Raw genomic sequence first — 25,465 nt, 5'->3', positions numbered from 1 at the left:
TAACATATACTGTGTTTCAGGTTCTTGATCTAGCACATTCCTATATTATCTTAATTAAACTTCAACAACAACCTAGTTAAGTGGGTACTATCATCATTCCCATCTTACAGATGAAACAACCAGGGCCCAAGAAGACTGAGTAATTTGCCATGAGCCAGTATGGCTTACGTGTGTTTTTAAACACTACACTACTTGCTTCTTCAACTGAATGTTACTCTACATTGAATGTAATAAAAATTACATGTATTTCCTATAAGGAAAAGAAAGTTCTAAATAACAGAAGTGAAGGGCTTTTGGGAACACCATATCACATTTTAGTAGAAACAGAATTTTATTTTTTGAAACAGAAAAACTAAATACTATTTAAAATATCACAATATTTTTATATATTTGATTTGGAACACCTTGAATGTAATGACCACAGTGTTAGGTTGGGTTAATGTTTAAAAAAACATAAATATTCTTGGATATCAGTATCAACTTTTAATTTAGATGTGAATAAGAGTACTTTGTTGCTTGAAATATAAAAAAATACATATTAAAGGGCACTCCCAAATTCTGAAGCTTTATTGTATTCATTCCATACATATATACCTAGAAGTCCTTTTAAATGGCTAGATTCTAAAACTCATTTTTACTATTCAATTTGTATAGTTTATTTAGTCAAGTATATTCCAACCTTCTTTTGTCCATTCCTTGTAGTCGAAGTTGTAATAAAATGCCACCTTAGTATCTGCTTGGTCAGACAGAAAACATCCCACAAAGTTAAGGGAGCAAGTGATAAAGGCTGTGAAAAGGAATGACAAAAGATGAGATCTGTCAACTGTCATATCTGTTCTTCCCGGTAGTCCACAGAAAGCAAAGCAGCAGCCATTATGTATGAGTACTAATTGTTCTTTTCCCATTGGCAGTTGTGGCATTTTCTGTACTGTTACTTTTTATGGAGTCTAACAAGCTTCTAATTCTTTCACTCGCAGGCCTTTTGTTTTTCTTCTTGGCAAGAGACTTACTATTTGTGACGGATGACAGTAGTAGGGCTGCCAGCCCCCAGGGCTGGTCACTTGATGGAGAAGGTCGATCTTTATCTTCCTCTTGTAAAATCCAGGCACTTTCTCTGGCCAAATCTACAAATTTCTGTAGCTGACTTTGACTTACATTTTTGCTAATGTTGAGAGAAGTTTCAAAAGGGTTCTGAATATGAAGAGGAGAAGAATCGGGTTTGTTTTGTTCTCTTCCCTATAGATTATGATACAGGAGAAAAACATGTATAAGTATATGAAGGGTTTTAATGACAAAAACACATGAAATATTACCATTAACTTCACAGGGTAAAAAATAGATCCTTCCCTAAGAGAGTTAGGTAGGTATACATGTGATATGAATGTCAATGTGTATACTTCTGTTATCTTTCCCATTTTAGTTTTATGAGTATCTTTAGAGAAAAATAATTAGGTTCATGATCTATGGATGATGATTGCACTGCTCCAATGTCAGGTATCCGCACTAGTTCAAAAATAGAAATATATTTAAAATAATGTAACTCTTTATCTGAAATAACATGAAAGAAAGAGAAATTGTAGAAAATAAGATGAAGATACATGTATCTTGGTAAAAACCTATTACAGTGGTCAAAGAAAAATATAAAATTAGAATCTTCAAATGTAAAAATTAGCTTTCCAAGTATGAAATGAAAAAGAAAGAGAGGAACAAAGGATTATTTGTTCTATTACATTCTTGCACTTAAGACCTTAGAAAAATATAAACCACGAATCACATAAACAGTAGTGAGCCTATCTATTTTTTCCTCCTTCAAATGATACCACAGATATTACATAAATATTCAAAAGCCAAAGATCTGGATTCTCCAAACTTGGCAGCACCTATTTATTCCCTAACTTCTCTCATATCGCTGCTCAGTGGGTATCATGCCTGTCTGCCATCTCTGAACCTCAAGTACAAAAAAAAGAAAAAGAACATATATGTTTGGTGACCTTTTGCTTCTAGATCACATTCCAGAGCTTTCAGTGTCCCTTCTTGTTCTCCTCCTCACACTTTTACTTTAACACAGTCTCCCAAACAGGACAGGAGAGCGAAAAAAAAATGACAAAAAAGAATATGTATGTTTTTGCTTTATGAAGCCAGATCTAAACAGAATAAGCCCAGAGCTTTCACAAGCATCCCCTAATTGTAAACATATTTTGCCTAGGCTTCTGCTGCGATTTTCTTTCTTAGAATAAAGTCTATCATTAGAAGAACCACAATCATAAATTCATATACTCTAAATAAATTAATTCCTAAGGGCTCAAGTCAAATCTTGGGACTTCATATTAAATTTGCTGCATGGAAACCCAAATCCAGTTTAACAACAACTGTATGTAAAATTACCTTTTCCAGAAAACTTTTCAGAATATAATTCCACATTTGAAAGAATATAGTATTAACTCTAAATGATGTCAGAGGTGCCACAGCACTGTGATGGAGGCAAATGTTGAAAGAGCTGCCTTTTGCTCTTCCATTTAACTAGATGAACAAGCTTAGGTAAGTTAGACAACTCCTACAGACATCAATCTCCTTACTACTATTACTTTAACATTATAATGAAACATTTGTTAGAGTACTCTGAAAACTAAATTTAATATATCAGAATAGCAGAATATCAGATAACTTATAATCAAACACTAAAACATTTACCTGTCGAATATTTATGGAATTCTTATTGAAAGCGAAATTTCCAAAATATTCAAAAAATTCCTTCAGTAGTAATTCTGCAAGAAAATAAAGTAATAAAAATAAGAAGAAAGTTGAACCCAAAAAGAAATAAAGGAAAAAGAAAAGCACTTACCTAATGTTTCTGTGTTTTCTGAAGGTTTAATTTTATTCAAGTCACGAATAAATGTACAGTTGTTGCCTTCTATTATACATTTATCTTCTGCATCTTAAATAGAAATTAAAACATTTCATATTATACTTCAAAGATATTTCCTACCTCAGAAAATAACTGATTAAAAAAAATCAAAGTTACATATATATATATGTGTGTGTGTGTATGTCGTATTATTAGTGTTACATATGTTTATAGTTAATAAAATTTAAAAAGATTTCAGACTATACTACAGTAAAATTAACATTACATTTTTTTCTTTTCTTTTTTTTTTTTGAGGGGAGTGGGACTGGGGATTGAATCCATAGGTGTTTTGCCACTAAGCTACATCCCCAGCCCTTTTAACTTATTAATTTTAAGACAGGATCTAAGTTGCTGAGTATCTTGCTAACTTGTTGAGGCTGGCCTCAAATTTGCAATCCTCCTGCCTCAGCCTCCCAAGATGCTGAGATTATAGGATTATATGCATGCACCACTTTGCCCAGGCAGTACTTTAGAGTGTCTAAATTTCAGTTAATTCAGTAAAACAAATTCAATAACATACTAATTTTAGGCATTCAACTGTTCTACTAGTATTATCTAGAGGTAATCATTTCCTAATTATGATATATAGCCATGATGAAATCCCTCGTACACTCTAATCCACCTTCCACTCTATAACATATATAAAAAAAGAGCAGTTTTTAGAGCAAGCTCACATTATTCAAAAGTCTAATCAATGGCTACCTCCTTAACATTTCATAATTCTAAGGTATTGCTCCTCCATTCTTTCAGTTTCATCCTCCATTGGAGCTTCTCTGTGTTCACCCCTCGCCTGGGACTAAAGTGCCACTCTCCTATTCATTACTGTCTCTCTTCCTTCCCTGTCTAGCCCACAACAAAGGTGTATACAGCATACAACAAGCACATAATAATCTGAATGATTACTGATATTTGATTCTGAATGCCTATATTTATACCAAAGAGAAACTAGAAAGACAAACAAGATTCCTTCAAACTTCTGTCTCCTCTTTTTCTGTGTTTTTTTTTTTTTGTCAATTTCTGTTACTGATGACTTCTCAAACTTTATTCTAGACTCATACTAATTTTAACAGTGAATCTTACATATTCTTCTATTTTTAGGAGACCTGGGTACATGTTTAATTATTTCAAGTGATCTACAATTTGTATTTTTTTGTGACACAGCACCACTGGCATATATTGATGGTCTTTCAGCAGTTGCTTCTCTTTTTAGGACTATTTCTCCCATTGAAGCTTTACTAACATTTCAGAAATGTACAACCATTAAAAACTAAGACTATAGTGTTGCTTTTCACTGAAAGGATTTCAATAGATATTACTAAAATTTGAAGAAAAAAATTATTCTCCGATTCAAGATAATGCCATCTTTATTTTTTCAAAACCTCTAAGGCACTCAAATCTAACAAGCAGCTTTCTTGAGTGCTTCACCTTATTTTTATTTTATTTTATTTTTTTTTTACTGTAACTAACACCCAAACAACACATGTAAGTTCAATCCAATAGCCATTAGCTTCCTGCAACTGTTAAAATTTCAGTTCTTCAGTCACATTAACCATCTTTCCAGTGCCTAACAGGTCTAGATGGCTAGGGGCAAAACTATCATACAGCACAGATACGGAACATTTCTACCACCACAGAAGGTTCTGTTGGAAAATGAAATTAGCCCTTCTCTCACACTGCATAAATCTCAACACAAAGTGGATCAAGGACCAAGGCATTAGACAGAGACCCTGTGCCTACTAGGAAAAAAAGTAGGCCCAAATTTCCATCATGTTGGTTTAGGAACTAAATTCTTCAACAAGACTCCTAAAAGTAAAAGAAGTCAAATCAAGAAGCAATAAATGGGATGGTATCAAACTAAAAAGCTTCTTCACAGCAAAAGAAACATTAGGAGAGAGCCTACAGAATGAGAGAAAATCTTTGCAACCTGCACCTCAGATAGACCATTAATCTCCAGGATATATGAAGAACTCAAAAAACTTAACACCAAAAAAAAAAAAAAAAACAACAACAACAAAAAAAAAAACCCAAAAAAACCCCCCAAATAATCCAATTAATAAATGGGCTAAGGATCTCAACAGACACTTCACAGAAGAAATACGAGTGGTCAACAAATATGTGAAAAAATGTTCAACATTACTAGCAATTAGAGCTATGTCAATTAAAACTACACTGAGATTCCATCTCACTCTAGTCAGAACAGCAATTACCAAAAATATAAGTAACAATAAATGTTGGCAAGGATGTGGAGAAAAAGATACATTCATACATTGCTGGTGGAACTGCAAAGTGGTGCAGTCACTCCAGAAAGCAGTATGGAGACTCAGAAAAACTTGGAATGGAACCACCATCTGACCCATCTATCCCACTCCTTGGCATACACCCAAAGGACTTAAAGTCAACATACCACAGTGACCAATGTTCACAGAAGTTCAATTCACAATTCTAAGCTCTGGAATCAACCTAGATGCCCTTTAATAGATGAATGGATAAAGAAATTGTGGAATATATACACAATGGAATAGTAATATTACTCAGCCATAAAGAAGAATGAAATTTTGGCATTTGCCAGTAAATGGATGAAAAGTGGAGACTATCATGCCAAGTGAAATAAACCAATCCCAAAAAACCAAAGGCCGAATGTTCTCTCTGATATGCTGATACTGACTCACAATTATCAAGGGGAAGGAGGAGTGGAGGTTCACTGGATTGGGATAGGGGACAGGAGGGAATGGGAGAAAGTGAGGGGGATTGGAAATGGGAAAGACAGTAGAATGATTCGGCCATAACTTTCCTATGTTCATGTATGAATACACGACCAGTGTAACTCCACATCATGTACAACTACAAGAATGGAAAGCTATACTACATGTATGTATAATATGTGAAAATACATTCTACTGTCATGTATAACTAAAAAGAAGAAATTTTTAAAAAGATATTTTAAAAAAAGTTCTCTTGGATAGTAATGCCTTAGAAACTCCATTCTTGCTCTATTCAAAGATGACATCCCATCACTGTTTAATCCTGTGCCACTGATTTTCTTCTTAAAAATATGGTTTGAAACAATGGCAAATATTCCTAAGAAAATATGAACACTCAGTGGTGAGAAAAATAAACATAGACACAACTTATTTAATGCAGAAATGTAATGAAACCTCCCATTACATTACATGAACTTAAAAACCATAATAAAAATGAAATATATGTACTTATAAAATCCCTTGATTCCTTTGGAAATCTAGCTTTTCATGGATTCATACAGTAATCACTTTTTCAGCACAATACATACTAAAAATAAGTCACTGAGTAATATTCTCAGAGACACATATAGATTGATAAACTTAGCCACATTTTTCAGGAAGCCATATAATACTACAATAATTCATAATTTGTTAGAGATCACTACTGACAATAACTGATATTAATAGATTACTAAGGGTTACAGTAAATATATTTATGGATTGTATAACCATTTATGTTCATTTGTCTGGTCAAAGGAGCAAGAAGCAACATTGTGTCAGATACACTTTTTTTTTTCTGGTTCTAATAAGTTATTCATGACAGTAGAAAGCTAAATTCATTGTATACAAATGGAGCAAAAGTTTTTACTTCTCTGGTTGTGCATGAAGTAGTATGCAATCATACATGTAACCTGGGATAATGATGTCCATCTCATTCCACCATCTTTCCTACCGCTTTGCCCCACCCCCCTTGCCCCATCCAAAGTTCCTCCACTCATCTCATGCCCCGCTTCCCATATGGATTAGCATCCACTTATCACAGAAAACATTTGGCCCCTGTTTTTTTTTTTTGTTGTTGTTGTTGTTTGTTTTGAGATTGTCTTATTTTGCTTGGCATGATATTCTCCAACTCCATCCATTTACCTACAAATGCCATAATTTTCTCTTTTAATGTTGAGTAATATTCCTTTGTGTATCTATACCACATTTTCTTTATCCATTCATCTATATTGAAGGGCATCTAGGTTGCTTCCAGAGTTTAGCAATTGTGAATTGTGCTGCTATAAACAATGAAGCAGCTGTGTCTCTGTAGTATGCTGTTTTTAAGTCTTTAGGCTATAGATTGAGGAGTGAGATAGCTGGATCAAATGGTCGTTCCATTCCAAATTTTCCAAGGACTCTCCATAGTGGTTGCATCATGCTGCAGTCCCACCAGCAATGTATGAGTGTGCCTTTTCCCCCACATCTTTGTCAATACTTATTGTTGCTTATATTCTTTATATCTGCCATTCTGACAGGTGTGAGATGAAATCTTAAGAGTAGTTTTGATTTGCATTTCTCTAATTAGTAGAGATGTTGAACATTTTTTCATATATTTGTTGATCTACTGTTTATCTTCTGAGACTTGTCTGTTCAGCTCCTTAGCCCATATTGATTGGGTTGTTTTTTTGGTGTGAAGTTTTTTGAGTTCTTTATATCCTGGAGATTAGTGCTCTATCTGATGCACAAGCACTTCTAATAAATAAGTAGAGGTTGATGAGAACATGAATAAAGGATATAGTAGACATCAAGTTCATATAAAGGCTTAACACCTCTTATTAAAAAAAACTTGTATCATGTTCTGTTTTATAATGAAAATTTACTGTAACTAGAATAGCTAAAAATTATATAAAGAGCTATATTCAAGTTCTATTATAATTACTAATAAGTCTAAACCTTCCAGGATACCATGAGTCAGCAATCATTAAATGAGAGAGGCCAACATGTGGTTCTGCCCTATTTATTAACAATGCTAACTGTGGAGGACAGAAGCTTAGACTTAGTAGACATCTAAGGAGAGACTCCAATGTGAGGCTACACAAAATAAAGTGGAAAAACTATTTTTTAAAAAGAGTTTAGACAAAGACAACATGAATAGATCATATGATACTTCTGAACATTTCTGACAGACAATTGGTAACAAGTCTAAGATTGAGTTAATGTTAATATATAGCAAATCAGGGAAACAAAAATAAGAAAACCATTAGCTCCAAACAATATAAAAAGTTGGGCAGGAAAATTTATTTTACTTTATATCATGATTAGATATGAATAGCATTTATATACTCATAATAATGTAATGTAGTAAGTACATAGCAAAATTTTGCTATTTGAGGGATAGAAAGGATATGTACACAGTGGGGGCTACAGGAGCAAAAGAGTTAATTCTTCCTCTTCCATAAAAGGAAGTCTTGGGTATCTACACCTAAAAAAAAAAAAAGAAAGAAAAGTAATCCAAGCACTTGATTTAGAAATAAGAAATTTAATGTCTGAAATAAATTAGTTAAAAGAATTAAAAGCAGTCAGCCACCCATAGAGTAAGATAAAAGAAGTAGAAGGAAAAGGTTCAGAGGGTAAGTTATTTTTACAAAATTTGTAAAATTAGTTTACTCTTTAACTGTGTGTCTGTAACTTCAACAAAAAATGAAACATTTTAAAAATGTTATTTTCATTATTAGTAAGATTGTTAATACTAGTAAGAGTGAAGTCAACACCAGTGTGCATATATTTGAGCATTACACACACACACACACACACACACACACAAGAACTCATACCCAGAATATATGAAGAGTTCCCACAAACAAATAATACAAATATCCCAAAAAGAAAGATGGGCAAAGGCTTACAGAAGCTTCTCAAGTGGCTACTAAAAAGAGACATGAGAAGATGCTCGACTTCATTAGTCAATGGAGAAAAAGAAATTTAAAAAATCATGATGCCATTACACAAACACTAAGAAAAGCCAACCTTATAGTATCAGATGTCTGCAAAGACAAAGAAAATCTAGAACTTATAATATATAATATGCATGGGAGTTTATACTTTAGAATACTATTTGGTAATATCCACTAAAGCTGAAAATACCCAAATTCTAAGATTCAGGAATTCTACTCCTAGTATATACCTGACAGAAATGAATGCCCATGTTTACCAAAAGATATGTGCCAGAAAGTTCCTATCAATGGATATTTGTTATAGTTTCAAACTACAAATTACTCAGCTACCCATCAAAAATAGAATTAAAACATTTTTGGCACATCCATATAATAAAATACTATATACCAAAGAGAATTAATAGTTCACAAATACACTAAAAATATGTATGCACCAAAATAATGTTAAACAGGGCAAAGACACAAAAGAATACATACCGTATGATGCTATCTATAAATAGTTAAAAATCTGTGCTGTAAGGAAGGGTGGGGCGGAGTAGGGCCTCAAAGGAAGCATAGCTGGAATTTCTGGAGCATTTTATCTAATCTGGTGGCGATTACTGGTATGTTCCATTTGTGAAAATTAGTATGTATACATGCGCTTCAACATGTATTTGTATTTCAGTTTAAAAAGTGTAAGTTCTGAAAAGTGCGTGGGTTTTAATCCTAGCTCTATTAATTACCCTCTAGTTATGTGACATTAAGAAATTTAGAAAACTTCTGAGTCTTACTTTCCTCATCTACAAAATTAAAATAGTAATACTGTCTCATAAGTTTGCTGGGAGGACAGAACGAAATGCTGCATACAATTTTTTAGCCAAACGCCTGGCATAAAACTAGTCCTCAAGAAATTGTTACTGGGTCATAAATTAAAGCTCTCCTCTCTGCTGGGATCTCTGCATCAATACTGATAATAACACTGCCCAGTCATTTCTTCCTCAACCTCTTAATTCATCACTGAGGACCCAGACCAACAAAACTCTTACCAACCAATGTTTGTAAGAGGAAAACACTAGATATAAGCACTAAGCACAGAAATAAATTTAACAAAGGTAGCAAAGCCAAAAAAGATGGAGGATAAAAGAAAATAAGACACATGGAGGAAAGTAGTAGACTGTTAAGAAACATAAAGAAACAGAAAAATTCAAGAGTAATTAAAATATAAAGGTTCCCATTATAGTCCACATTGTTGAATACAAACATTAAATACAAATATTAAAATGTTCATCCAATTAAGTTTGAAAGATATTTATTAAACTTGTACTATGGACTCAATTGTATGCCAAGAACAAAAGGTGCAAAGGCAAACAAAAGACAGTCTGCTGTACTAAAAGCTTTATCCAGTTGAGTTGGGCAGATAAAAGAACCACAACAATCTAACAGCTGTTCCTGTACAGGTGTGGAGCACTTAGAGGGCAACAGAGCACACTACTTCTTGGAAGGCAGGAAGGACAGCCAGGGAAGACCTAACAAATGAGATCTACATTGCACTGGGTTTGTCTGCTTTCTCCCATGGCTAATCTTAAGGAAGCTCTCCAGGTAAAACAGAAGGTTAAGGAGGTGGCCATCACAGACAAAGGCAGACATATGAAAAAGCATGAAAGAACTGATATCAGCAAGAATTTTAGAGTGCTCACAGAAATCAATGTAAGAGATAAAAGAGAAGACCACAAAGGGCCTACATACAATGCTAAAAAGTTTGGGCTTTATGTTAACCTAAGTTCAAAACAGTGCCTTATTACAAAGTCCTAGAAGTTCTGGAGGTGTTCCAAGAATTCGTGCTGTCCTCTATTAATAAATAAAGAATTTTTTTTCATTTTTTTTAGTTACTTCTACAGATGGACACAATCCCTTTATTTATTTTTATGTGGTGCTGAGGTTCAAACCCAGTGCCTCACACACGAGGCAAGTGCTCTACCACTGTGCTACAACCCCAGCCTGTCTTTTTTTTTTTCATTTAAAAAATAACAAATTGATAAACTCTATTTAAGTGTGTGTGTGAGATATGATATATATGTGTGTGTGAGCTATGATATATATATTATATATATATATATCATAGCTCACACACACACACATATAATGTATATAAGAAGAAGCACAACTTAAAAAAAATCAAATGATTATAAGAAAGATTCAGGTTATTCAGTTGATGAGTAACCCAGATAGTTTTGATTGTTACAATTTAACACTTTTTATTCTTATTCATCTATTGTCCATCAATACTAGACTGCTGACTAAAATCAGAAAATTTAAAACTACAGGTTTTGAAAAACACATTAGGAAGAAAATATATTGATAAATTCTGCTCAAAAATGATTCTCACCACATCTTTAATACACATTTAAGAAAAATTATTTTATAGCAATTTCAAAAAGTCAAAAATAATAAAGTATGCCAAGACCATAACAATTATGTTGCAAACTTACTGACAACTGATACCTACAACATGCTATTTGCAAAGAAACACTTGCAAAAAGCCTAAAAATTTCTTTTACAATGTTTAAAAACTAAAAGAAAAATTTTAGGACAATTGGATGGTTTTAAGTGGAAAAATAAAGAATTCAAACTAGTTCAGTCTGTTTTGATACCATAAGACATAAATATATTTAAACTTGTTTTTCAATCGATTAAAATAAAAACAACATGTAATTTTTAATTTGTTCACAAATCATATCTTTTCAAATAATTACTGGAAATATTTTTAAGATTTTAAACTTAAAAATTTTTTTAACTTTTTTTAGTTGTTGACAGACCTTTATTAAATTAATTTATTTTTATGTGATTCTGAAAATTGAAACCCAGTGACGCACACATGCAGGGCAAGCGCTCACACTACCACTGAGCCACAACCACAGCCCTACTTTAAAATTTTTTTTGAGGGATTTCAAAAGACAATAACACTATCAGAAAGGTCTTTTTGAAAAGTTACTTTGTTAGGTAAGAACAGATGGTAGGATGCAAACTACAGGGGAAAAGACTGTAAGTCCTAAAAGGAGGGGCAACAAGGAACTGTCTCAGGTAGAGTAGGAAGTATTTGTAATACTGGAAGAGAACAATTAGGATGCTCATAGTACTCTGCCCCTGACATAAACCTGCCTCAGTTATTCCTCCTTTTTGTAGCTTTTTCTCTGTTTTTGAACTCAAAAAATTCCATGATTTTTCCCCACAATGATTTATACTAAGCATCAGTGAACTCACACAGCAGTAATAAAAGAAGGGTTACTTATAGGTTGCTTATTAGTAAGATTCTACCAGTACTTTGAATGAGTATACCTTACCTTTTCAGTAGAACATCATCTACATTCCCACTGCTCCAAAAATAACAACTGACACATAATAATCAACAAACACTAACTGAATGGATGATACCAAGGGATGAAATGAGCACAGGCATGGATGTTGCCTTTTACTTCAAAAGTGACACACGAGTATCACCCTACCCCTCTGAAAACTTCCTACTTTCCATTATCTTATCACAGCTATCTTTCTTTCTTTTTTCTTTTTTCTTTTTTTTTTTTAGAGAGAGAGAGAGAGAAAATTTTAATGTTTATTTTTTAGTTTTCGGCGGACACAACATCTTTGTTTGTATGTGGTGCTGAGGATCGAACCCGGGCGGCATGCACGACAGGCGAGCGTGCTACCGCCTGAGCCACATCCCCAGCCCCTTATCACAGCTTTCTTAAAAGCCCAATTTCAAACTATACAAACACTTAAAAGTGTTCACAGGAAGGGATTACTCTAATTTGGATAATATGGGAAGGCAGTACAGAATAAACCGTTTATTATGAGAGGAGACATTCCAGGCAGAAAAACAAGTGTGAATAAAAACACTAAGATAAAATGTCATGAGACAAATCACAGCATTGGCTGGATTGTGGAAACACATGAAGACAAACAGTGGAAAAAGAGACTGGAAAACTGTATTGTAGCTACATATCTAAAGGTTTTCAGTGCCACACTAATAGTTTGAGATTCATTACAAAGAGAATAAAAATCCCCTTTAATGTTACTGTAGACAGGGAAAATTCAAGGATGAACTTATAAGAATTATCTGGCAACAATATATAGGATGGATAAAAGATGGGAGAATATATATATATATATATATATTTTTTTTTTTTTCAATATATGCATCCTTTAATTGTCTTCTCCTTTTAGAAATTAGAACGACAATATTTTACTAAAATTCTGGAAAGAAGTTCATATTTAGAAAGCCACCTCTGAAACTGTGCTCCAATCAAAAGCTGTATCTGGGAAATGTTTGTTTTTTTTTTTAAACTCAGTCAACTAAGGAAGAGGCTCTGATTCGTCCCACAACTGTTGTAAACAACCTAGCCAATTGACTCAAATAAAATAGAACTCTCAAAATTTGGAAAAGCCCTGGCTCTGTAAATCAAATCTTCTCATGACCCCTGGTGGCCATTAAAAAGAATTAAAAAATCACTTAACCTTCAGATCCACAATTTAATTTTTGGATTTAAAGATAACATTATACGACTAAAAAAACAGATATTTAGGGCTTTAATAATGCATGGCAATTTAACTTCATTCATAATGTCAAAAAAGAAAATACAGAAGACTGCTTGTAGTCTTACCTGCTAGGGTTTTTAGGGAATCTAGTGTTGGAAGTATAGGGGGTGATCTTTGCTGGAGAAAAAAGATGACCATCATTGTAAGAGAGAAATTTGTAATCCAAGCACCAGGAATACTAGTCGTTAAGGAATGTGCTCGAGCCCAACATCGCACACTGAACACCAAGGCTCTTACTCTTGAATCCAAGGCACCATAGATATAAAGGAGTTCAGAACTTTTCAAGGCAATCCTTCAAAAAAGAAAACAAAAAGAATTTTCAGCCCCCAAAGTTACTATCCAAGTTTCAAGTAAACATACAAATGGGAAATTATCTAAATATCTTAGTACGTCTGAATGTACTGAGAACACCATGATGAAATAATCAGAAGCATTAGATATCAGCAACATAAAATTCAATGTAAATGGTCTAATATCAAATACACTTATTACCATTAAAACATCCTTTTAAAAACTGACAATCACAATGAAATTTTAAAACTCAGAATTTTAATGTTTTTCTTTTTATTTGTTCTTTTTAGATACACATGACAGTAGAATATACTGTGACATATTATACACACATGGAGAATAACTTCCCATTCTTGTGGTTGTACATGGTGTAGAGTTATACATTATCATGTATTCACATATGAACATAGGAAAGTTATATCCCATTCATTCCACTCTTTTTCCTATTCCTATCCCCATTCCATTCTCTTCATTCCCCTTTGTCTAATCCAATGAACTTCTATTCTCCTCAACCCCATCCTTTATTGAATGTTAGCATCTGCACATCAGAGTCTTTGGTTTTCTGGGACTGGCTTATCTTGCTTAGCATGACAGTCTCCAGTTCCATCCATCTACCAGCAAATGCCCTAATTTCATTCTTCTTTATGGCTGAGTAACATTACTATTCCATTGTGTATATACACCACAATTTCTTTATCCATTCATCTATTAAAGGGCATTTAGGTTGATTCCATAGCTTAAAATTGTGAAGTGAGCTGCTGTGAACATTGATGTGGCCATATCACAAAAGTATGTTGACTTTAATTCCTTTGGGTATATGCCAGGAGTGGGATAGATGGGTCAAATGGTGGTTCCATTCCAACTTTTCTGAGTCTCCATACTGCTTTCCAGAGTGACTACACCACTTGCAGTTCCACCAGCAATGTATGAATGTATCTTTTTCCCCACTTCCTTGCTAACATTTATTGTTACTTGTATTCTTGGTAATTGCTGTTCTGACTAAAGTGAGATGGAATCTCATTCAGTGTAGTTTTAATTTACATTGCTCTAATTGCTAGTGATGTTGAACACTTTTTCACATATTTGTTGACCATTCATATTTCTTCTTCTGTGAAGTGTTTGTTGTTGAGTTCCTTAGCCTATTTATTGATTGGGTTATTTGGGTGTTTTGTTGTTGTTGTTTTTGTTTTTTTGGTGCTAAGTTTTTGAGTTCTTCATATATCCTGGAGATTAATGGTCTATCTGAGGTGCAGGTTACAAAGATTTTCTCCCATTTTGTAGGCTCTCTCTTCATACTCTTGACTGTTTCCTTTGTTATGAAGAAGCTTTTTAGTTTAATACCATCCCATTTATTGATTCTTGATTTTAGTTCTTGCGCTTCAGGAGTCTTGTTGAAGAATTTGATTCCTAAGACAATATGATGGAAATTGGGCCTACTTTTTTCTAGTAGTCACAGGGTCTCTGTCTAATGCCTAGGTCCTTGATCCCCTTTGAGTTGAGTTTTGGGCAGGGTGCGAGATTGGGATTTAATTTCATTCTGCTACATATGGATTTCCAGTTTTCCCAGTATCATTTGTTGACAAGGCTATCTTTTTTCCCAATGTATGTTTATGGTGCCTTTATGTTATGAAATAACTGTACTTATGTGAATTTGTCCATGTATCTTCTACTCAAAAACTCAGAATTTTAAAATCAAAGTTCCTAAACATTATTTAATTAACTTTATAACCATCAATAAAGACATAGACACATCACACCTAGTTTATTCAGTCCTTTGGCAGAAAAATTAGTCCATACACAGAGAAAAACATTCTGTAAGTATTTAATCTTAAAATTCTTATAATTTCTAAAACAGTCCAAATAAATTCCAATGTTTATAAAAATCAAACCTCTCTGAAGGTAAAATGCCTGTTAAAAAACCAAACTCAAGCTGGGCATGATGGAGCATGCCTGCAATCCCAGTGACTCTGGAGGCTGAGGAAGGAAGATTGCAAGTTCAAGGCCAGCCTCAGAAACTTAGCAAGGCCCTAAGCAACTCAGTGAGATCCTGTCTCAAAAAATAAAAAGGGCTGGAGATGTGGCTTAGTGGTTAAGTGCTCTTGGGTTCAAACCCTTGTACCAAAAAAAAAAAAAAAAAAAAAAAAAAAAAGAAAGAAAAAAGAAAAAGTAACCAAACTCAAACTCTATTTTCAGTAAGTTTCCTAGTCAAAATTTTAAAATACAAATCTGAAGAATTATTAATCAGAAATATTTTAAAATTAAGTTCTTACTGATCAAAATATATCTTGTAATTTCTCAAAGAACCTACAGAGGGCACAAAATCACTTAAGAGTATCATCTTAAACTGTCACTAAAGTACCATTACAGCATTTACATCTGAATTTAAAATAGAAGAAATAGCAAATTAGAAATACATGGTGATTGTTTTCTATGTGTAAATACAGCTAAAGTAAGCTGAAAAACAAATATCAATAGTGTACAATATCTGGTATAAACAATGCAAGCATATTAAACCATGAAGAAAGTATAAGACTAGTTCTTAAAAACCTACATCAACAAACTTACAAAAAGACATGTCATTTTACATACTATAAAAAAATATATAAGACAAAAAACAGACATTTAGTTATTATATTAAAATTTGGCAATATAGAATGCCTATAACCCCCACCAACTCACAAAGCTGAAGTAGGAAGATGACAAGTTCAAGGTCAGCCTTAGCAATTTAGGAAGTCACTGTCTCAAAAACAAAACAGGACTGGGGATGTAGCTCAATGGTAAAGCAACCCTGGGTTCACTCTCCAATAGTGGGGGGAAAAGGGGGAGGGCAGTGGCAAGAAACCAAAAGACTTTATTCTGTGGGCTACTTGAAAGAAATTCAGAAATACTTATAGTTCGCTTTAATTTGTTAGTGAACACTTGAGTTTAATCTAAACTGCTCTAGACTGAATTTTCTGCATCTACTTTCAGTTATGATTATTCATGTAATATACAGTATATTAAAATCAAACTCATCCAATGAGACTACTAGAGTTAAGAAATAAACTCCTGAATTGAGAAGTTTTCCCTATTTCCAACTTAGGAAAAGTAATCATTATATAAAAAGAAATCGTCATTCCCATCTCACTTTTTTTTTTTTTTAAGTAAACATCCTGCAGAAGTCTTAAGCTATATAGAACTCTTTTTGACCCAATAGCATAAATCATATTTGTTTAGTACACAAAATCAGAGGCAATTCAGAGGTCAAACTCAAGGTGATACTTTATTTCTAAGTATACTTATGAAGACTTATGCTATAAATAGGTACATTTTGCAACATCAGGCTATACAGTTAGAACAAAGAAATATAAATCTTCTCCTATGATGTTAGGTAAGCTGACATTTTAATGCAATACTTTGTTCAGGAACGTCAAATAATCAATAGGTATAACACAAAAGATTTCCTACTTTTCAATCTGAATTTTTAAAAAATTAGTACTGAAGTATGTCCTAATGAATCCAAAGCCATTGTTCCTGTATATGAAAAAACTAAACTAATAACTTACAAAGTTCATATTTAAGATGATAACTTAAGAGATCATACCTATTGTTAGTAGTCAAATCACACTGAAATCCAGAGGCCTGGTGGGAGAATCTCACAAGCGGACACCGAGCATTTAATATTTTTTGTACACCCACACAACTGGGGCCAAAGTGGTCAAGGCATTCTCCTATCACAGAAAGGATCTTCTGAGTTGCAATTCTTTCTGAAGGAACATTTTTCACTTGAAATTCCACCAAAAAATTTCCTATGTTCTAAATAAGAAAAAAAAAAATCCGTAAATAAGGGGTTTTTGTAAGAAGGAATTTATCTGTAAACTTTTCTTGTAGAAGGTTGCCCTAAATTTTATCTGGCAAAAAGGAAACAAATCTACAAAATAAAAAGTCTTCATTCAATCACTGCCAAAAGCTGGCTTAAAATATCCTTAATTGCCTTTTGTTTCTCCAGAATATAAAATACTAAGTTGAAAAATCACAGGCTTTTTCTAATTAACTTCTAAAGCAATACTATACATACAACTACTTATTCTATAAATTCAGTGAATATATATTTGCTCTCTCCCAGTTTGCCATTACTTTTTAATAGCTAAAATTATAAGCCTACAAGAGTAAAAGAGTATAAAAGAAAATAATATACATAGACTCAATTATGTATAGGAATTTTTGATGTTGAATAAAACAAATTATGCACAGAATAGTCACAATAAGTGATTCCCTATATAAAATGAATACAAAGACTTTACAATTCCTAAGAATCAATAGCAGATAAACCATATTCTTTAATCACAATGTTACTGTTTAAAAATAAAGTTAAAATTTTATTAGGTCCAAAGATTTCACTTTTCTGATTTCCTAACTTTAAATGATTACGGTAATGAAAAAAAAAAAAAAAAAAAAAAAACCACAATTACCTTATGAGTGCTGAGTTTTCCGATTTCATCTAAATCCAAAAACATGTCCAAATCACATCCCAATTTCCCAAAAGTGTTCACTGAAGAGCCAAATGGTCTGACTGTACAGTCTGGAAAATATGCAGCTGCTATGTCCTCAATAAGAGAACAGGTGAGGTACCGGAGCCTGGTGTTTTCCTCTGTTAGCTGGAATTCCTTCAGGAGAGTGTTTAACTGATCATCTATCTAGCTGGCCAAAACAAAACCCATAAAATATAGAAAATGTACAGGTCATATAAATAATTGTCATTTTATTTCTAAAGACAGACGGCTTTAGAGACCTACCTTAAAAATACACTTTTTTTCTTTCAGTCTTAAAAGTAGATTTTAAAAAAAAACAAATTTTAAAAAATCACTGAAAACACTAGCAAAATAAAAGCTGACTAAAATTAAAACTACTTTTTTGCAAGAAATGAGTAGAAAGCTGTTTTAGGAAAACAAAAAGTAAGCAAAGTGCTCCAGAAGAGGTCAAAACAATCACAAAACTAGGAAACCAATATTAAAGAGCAAGAAACATCAGAAGCAACCAACAACTCAAATCATAAAAACTCAAGGCTTACATATCTATAAACAACCTGTACATTCACCAGAAGATTGGTGTTAAAATAAATAGACTTTGAAATTGTGTGCTACGTTTTAGTATTTAAAGTAAAAAAGAAAAAAAAATCATAACTTCAAATTCCCTTACTTAAAAACAATATTGAAAATAACTGAACTAAACATTCAACTCAAAAAAAGTGAAAGTAAATATATACAGAATTCAAAAGTTAGAAAATCAACCCCAAAAATGGCAGTATTTTGATAAATAAAACCATGAACTGATTCTTTCTAAGGGCTACAAAACTAGCTAAAAGTTCAAGAGTCTAAGAAAAATCAAGATAAAACAATATTAGGACAAAGAAAAGAGACAAAACTAGAAATAAGCACTTTAAAAATTTACATAATACCAAGTACAATTTATATTCATTATTAAAACTACTTTTTGCAAGCCCCCCATTATGTTTAGTTTTACAAACATAGAGGATAAAGACAAAAACTACGATAGTCAAGAAATAAATATTAATCATCCACTGGCCACAATGTTCATTATGTTGAAAACAGAAAGAAAATTTGAATCATCCAAAAAGGCCCAAAATTTTGGAAGACTGATTACCTCTGAGGAGTACAAGAGGGCATGGGGTGTGGAATGGAGGATTACTTTCACTCTTCACTCAACATATTCTGTAGTTTGAATTTTTTATATAATCTAATTTATTAACAGTAAAGCTTTAAAAAATTGGCAAAAAAATAATACTAATGCATTTTTTAAAAAAATATACTTTAGGTTTACTCTGTGAAAAGACCTAAGGAGAAAAACTGTATGATCTCAAGATCATATACCAATTATCAAGATAAATAATCTGAAGTGTGAAAAACCTGACATTTACTTGATGTGTTGAACCTTGATGAAATTCCTAGAAAGCTAGAAATGGAAGAAAACTCTTCTTCATGTTGTGCATACGAATCCATCCCACCATCCATCTCCACAACACTTTTCATCTTGTAAAACTGAAGCTCTATACCCATTAAACGATACTACAGTGTGCATATTTTCTAAGAATTTCTATAATAATGTCATAAATATTTTTAAAGTATACCTATAAACTTACACTTTCTGCACAACAAAGTAATTCAAAAAGCTTCTTGCTCGAAGGAGGCAACTGATTACTTGACTGTATATATGGCCGTTCAGAAGTCTGGTTTGATGGATTCTTTAGCTTTAAATTGAAGAAACGTGACCTGAATGGAATTGCAGCCTCTGTGACCATGCTTGGAGTATGAGTTCCATTCTTCAGTGAATGTATACTTTCTTTTTGGCAAAATTCTACAACAGCATAGAGGCCCTATATCAAAAATACAAAAAAAAGAAAAAAAAAACAAAACACACTTCAGGATGATATGTTTAATATAGTATCTTTAAAATAATTATCATAATGCTATAAAAACTACATTTTAAAATCTATAAATGATATGATTCTAACATGAGCATTTGTTTTGCTCATTATAAATAGATTAAGAAAACAAAGATTATCAGTTAAGAGAAACTTTAAAGAATGCTGAAATTGAAAATTAAAAGGTAAAACAAAGGTCCCCTCCCATTGCACTTTATGTAGCATATTAAATTATCAAAAGTATTCAAATAAGCAATTATTCAAATATTATTTATAATTCTAAAATGCTGCTGTTATGAATTTTTATTCTTATGTCAAAAGAAAAACCTAATTAAAAAACTTAAATGAGGAAAGATGTAGCACATAAAAAGAAAATCTAACTGTACCATATTACAAAGTCAACAAGAAAAAATATCCACCTTTCAAAAGCATGAACATTAAATTAGACTGTTTTTCAAATACATACAAAGCTCTCATAGAAGAAGTGATTATTAATAGGTCCATGTTGGGATAAATACTTGAGAAACTTTTTTTCACTGATTTTATTTGGGCAATGAATTAAAACAGTTCGCTGTGCCTGTTCTCGTCTTTCTTTTTGCAACTCAGTGAATCTCTTTTTGGGACTCCTGTCTTCAGAGCCTATGAATGAAACAAAAACATTTCCATGACATACATATATACTCACATGTAAAATTTAAAACATACTTTGAAAGACTAGGCATAGAACCACGACATGACCCAGCTATACGACTCCTCAGTATTTATCCTGAAGAATTAAAGTCATCTTAATACAGTGATAGGTGCATTCCCACAAGAAATTATCATAAGCCTAATGTATTGAGACAATGAGTTTATAAGTTCAATATAGTGAATTAAGTTTTTAAGGATTTTTTCTTTGTCAAGGGTCTTGATCAGTCTCTAACAATTAAGTTATTATCTGTCATATGACTTATATTACAGAGAAATTAAAGAATTTAAAACCTAGTTGCTGCCCAAGAAGAGCTCATAATAATTTCACTAAGGATTTGGGGCATTTTCTCTCTCCACCCCCCATTTAAGTACCTTTCTACAGACAAGGAGTTTTACAAACAGAGGATGAAGACAAGAACTGTGATAGTCAAGAAATAAATATTAATCATCCACTGGCCACAAAGGGAAGATCAACAAATGAACTATATATATAAAGAAAAAAGAAATCACTAAATTCTAAGAAAACATTAAAGCCAAACACTAATTTTCTTTTTTAACAACTCATTTTGCCTCCAAAATATTTAACTTCCAGTTAAGTAGCTTAAAGTGCTTCTTTTAGCTATATGGAAATCAGAAGGAGTTTTTAGCCTCATTTCCTTTCAAACAGCCACAAAACTGATGGATCAAGGAAATACTCCACCTACACTATCATTGAATTTCAGCAAACTCCAAGACATCTTCATGGACCAGACAGATAAATATGGGTTACTGACAGTAGAAGCTGGCTGAATCGTGAAGTATTAGCTAAAGGCAAATCTCTAATGGCAAATCAGAAAATTCTTGTCCCTGACCTGATCATCATTTTTAACATTCGATCAAACACAAAGTGTTTGATATTCCTAGTGTACTGGATGCTGAAAATACATCCTTTGAATATAAGCCTTTCTCTCAATTCCCAATATCAATTCTTTAATGCTAAACTCTTATTTCAGTCCTGTATTGTCACAACAGCTTGACTCCGAATTTGTTCTCAGTCATTCTAGCTTTACCTTTCTCAAGTGATTCTTCATGCTGCTGCCAACATAATCTTTATAAAATTGTTTTTTAAAAAGCCTTAATTCTGGGCTGGGGTTGTGGCTCAGCGATAGAGCACTTGTTGAGCATGTGTGAGGCACTGGTTTTGATACAAATAAATGAATAAAATAAAGGTCCATCAACCTCTGAAAATATATTTTTATAAAAGCCTTAATTCTTTAATTTGCCTGTTTAAAATCCTTTAAAAGTTTCTTCATTACCTTTAAGATCAAGTCCAAATTCCACAGCACAGTTATAATGTTCCTCACACTTTGTCCCATCTTCCCTCTTCAATGTCAGTTTCTACTATTCTTCCCTTTGCACTTTTCACACACAGCAGTGTAAACACATGATATTATCACATACTATGGACTCTCTTGTCTTCTCCCTCTGTTAAAATGCACATCTTCTCATTTTATATCTGGCAAATTCTCATTCATCCTCCAAATTTTTCTCAGGTCTGTAAAGATTTCTGACTGTCCATGGTAGAATCTCTTACATCTCTGTATTACCTTACCTCAGCTTCTATGAAGGAATGTAATTGTACAATTTAAATATATATTTAACACTAGAGGTCTCGCAGTTAAATAAATAAACATTTATTTAACAATATAGAAGAACATCTTTTTCCATGCTGAGGACACAGACATCTATATTCTTGTTCAATCTGATTTCAGTCTACTGATTGTCCTCCTTCCTACCGGTCCCTATTTCCTTCTCTTCTTGTTACAGACTCTGCTTAGTCCATCTTGATACTTTTTCAGTTGTAATACATTCTTGTATACACTCTTGCCTCTGATTTCACTGAGTCTAGACAGATGCCCACCTGCTTACTATAAAAGTAAAGTCAAATAGTACAAAAGTTTATAATGTAAAAGTATAAATGTTCCTCAGAACCTCTTACCCTAATGATAACTAACCAGACATTTTCAAAGCATATTAAAACAAAATAAAGACACTATATAAATTAACTAGCAGTAGTTTTTTAAGACATTTAATCCAAGAGATAATAGCATTCCTTTGCTATTTACTGGTCAGGACACATATGGAAAATATATTCCATTCTAGATATAATGGATATGAATATTAATAAGCCAGGGAGCACTCAGAAAGAAGTAGCAGAAAGACTAGAGAATTACTATACATAAAGTGAGGATTTATAGCCTGGGAAAGAAGAAAAAAACAAAAAAACACACACAAAAAAACAAAACTAATGAGAACCTAAAAGCTAAACAATGCCTTCAAATACACTATGACATCTTCTCTTTGGGCAGCACTTGACAGTTTTCCAGTCAATCACATATATGTTCTCTTCTGAAACTCCTAAGAACTTTCAGATAGTCACAGCAGGTATCATTACAGATTTAACAACAACAAAAAAGTTTCATAAAAACAAACATCTAACAAACTGCACAGCCTTCTATAGAATTTAGCTGTTGTTTGGCTGCCTGGTATGCATCCCCACCTGTTCTGATAACAGCACACCCTTGTTTAAAACAAAAACAAAAAAACACACACATTCCCACTGTGTAGTTGTAGAAGTGTCAATACAATTATCCTACCTATCACACCTACTCCCACCCCATGAGCCAAGCCAAGATTACCAGGCAATTTCTGGAAACTTCCTTTTGGTCCAAAGGGTGGGCATATCATCAATGGAAAGCTCTTTCATGGAATTTGTCAAATTCAGGTAAAAAGTTACTTTTTCTTTTGGAGAAAGCTGCAAGCATGTGAACAGAGTTGCCGATTATCACCCCACCATAAAAACCCCATGCAGAAGAATCTGAAATTACAAGGCCACCAAATAATACCTGATGAGGCTCACACTGACTACATTAATCAAACAGACCTTAAAGCAATAAAAACGTGTTTCTGGAGCTGGATTACCTGGGTTGGTATATCTTCTCTATTCTACTTAACCCATTAAGTCCCAAGCTTTCAATTCTGTGAATGTCAATGAAGTTGACACGGGTGCATTAAAATAGGCTGGAAATCATAATCTCCAGCTTAGGCATCCCTTACATATAAACACATATACATATATGCATTTCAAACACCTATTTTTCAAAATAACAGAACTCTAAAAGTACAGCCTTTATTTCAAAAGTTACCATGATGGTATATTTGCTCTCAATTTAAAGTTTTACAGGTATCCCACATCTAGGACCATGGGAATTAATGAGTTAACTTGAGTTAAGTTTTGCCACCTGCATTCAAGAGTCCTGAATAACACTCTTATTCTCTTGCCACTAAGTGAAGAGGAAAGCTCTGAAATCAAAAGTGGGTTTTACTTTAATCTGTACCATATGTAAATAGAGAAGGACTGAACAAGCCAGCTGAACTAGTCTGTCTTTTCAACTATAAAATGTAGTAAATAATAATTTCTTCCATACCTAGTCCACAGGTATGGAAGATCTCAAAGAGCACATGAAAATACTTTCAAATTTAAAGCACTTAAAGCACTATACAAATATTAAATTACAGTAGCATTTTTGGCAAAATCCTTACTCAAATTTGCAGGACTAATGAAAAATTTTCTATGGAAACAGCTTCTATTAAATAGAATCCAATCGGGCTGGGGATGTGGCTCAAGCGGTAGCACGCTCGCCTGGCCTGCGTGCGGCCTGGGTTCGATCCTAAGCACCACATACAAACAAAGATGTTGTGTCCGCGGAGAACTAAAAAATAAATAAATATTTTAAATAAAATAAATAAAAAAATAAATAGAATCCAATCAATATTTCAATGAGATGTTATGAGTATTTGCACCCTGTCCATGAGTCTTTCACACAGTCTTATGAAGACAATAACTTATAAAGAACAATATTCTACTTGTTTAGTATGCTTTTGAACTGCCGCTAGAAATAACTTCATCTCTTAAAACGTTAGTTCCAAGAAATGGTAAAAATAAATACTTCTTTGGCAACTTGACTCAAGATCTAAATTGTATAACCATGCAAAAGCTATTTAGTTCTTTAAGCCTCTTCCTGTATCTGTAAAATGAAGACAAGCATATATTTGTAGCAAGATTGTTTTAAGAATTATAAATAGCATACACCAGCTCTTGGGCCACAAGAGCGGTTGAATAAGAATGACTTCTCAATACACAAAGAAGCATATACAAATTTAGAACACTCGCCCCACCCACAACAGCGGATGAAAATGTGTTACAAAACAGAGTTTGCTCAAAACAGCCCAAAACTAAACAGCCAAAATTTTTATCAATAGAGCCCTATTTCTGGGATCCAGAAATCCTGGTAATTCACTAGACTTCACTACATTCGGTCTTCAGCAACATCTTATGGATATCAAAATCAGATGCTTCCGTGAATAATGAAGCAAATCATTGACAGGAGGCATATTATTATTGGCTAACAAACTTACTCCTGCCTGAACTTCACTGAGGCTTAAGCAATTTCATTACTGTACACAGGAGCAGCCCCCTCAAAACGTCACACAAGCAATTTCAGCAAAGGCGGCAGCCTTAGGTCTCCCTCGTGAAATGAAAGGAGGGCGGGACACAGCCTTAACTGTGCCAAAGGATCCACGGCCATTTCCACACGCCAAGGGGTTCTCCGTGATCCCCGGTCTCTTCCCTTTCTTCGCTCGCTGTGGGACGGAGGTATGGCAAACCGACGACACAGAACCATTACCTGTCTCCGCGCTCCCAGATGGCAGCTCTTCTCTCCTGAAGGCTGCGGCTACAGTTCCTGGAGAACTGAGAGGCCTAAAAGCAGGGCGCTGGAATCGAGCGTTTCTTTGGGCACACAGAGACAGGCAGGTCAAGCGCCCCACGCCGCAAGCCGCCATGGTTAAAGGAGCGGAAGGGCCCAGC

General features: G+C 33.5%; 1 protein-coding gene across 1 annotated transcript; it reads right to left on the bottom strand.

Annotated features, from left to right (window-relative positions):
• Positions 1-307: 307 nt before the first annotated feature.
• MTPAP (mitochondrial poly(A) polymerase) lies at positions 308-25,465 on the bottom strand. The gene is made up of 9 exons (XM_081300480.1): positions 25,284-25,465; positions 20,333-20,505; positions 19,585-19,818; positions 17,897-18,121; positions 17,029-17,240; positions 13,220-13,446; positions 2,843-2,935; positions 2,692-2,765; positions 308-1,236 (listed from the first exon to the last, which is right to left on the bottom strand). Exons 1-9 carry the CDS (start codon positions 25,438-25,440, stop codon positions 874-876), a joined length of 1,758 nt encoding a protein of 585 aa, XP_081156606.1. The 5' UTR covers positions 25,441-25,465; the 3' UTR covers positions 308-873.

This window comes from Spermophilus citellus, assembly GCF_964194105.1.
Source record: "Spermophilus citellus genome assembly, chromosome: 6".
Classification (NCBI taxonomy): domain Eukaryota; kingdom Metazoa; phylum Chordata; class Mammalia; order Rodentia; family Sciuridae; genus Spermophilus; species Spermophilus citellus.
The sequence above is the reverse complement of the archived record's forward strand: the minus strand, read 5'-3'. Positions and strand labels throughout refer to the sequence as shown.

Excerpts from the sequence above, each read along its gene's own strand:
- MTPAP (XM_081300480.1), bottom strand. The coding sequence starts at position 25,440 with ATGGCGGCTTGCGGCGTGGGGCGCTTGACCTGCCTGTCTCTGTGTGCC. Across the intron at positions 18,122-19,584 it reads TACTTTGTTGTGCAGAAAGT|ATAGATGATCAGTTAAACAC; the intron begins GTAAGTTTATAG and ends TTGGCCAGCTAG. Across the intron at positions 17,241-17,896 it reads GAAAACTCAGCACTCATAAG|AACATAGGAAATTTTTTGGT; the intron begins GTAATTGTGGTT and ends TTTCTTATTTAG.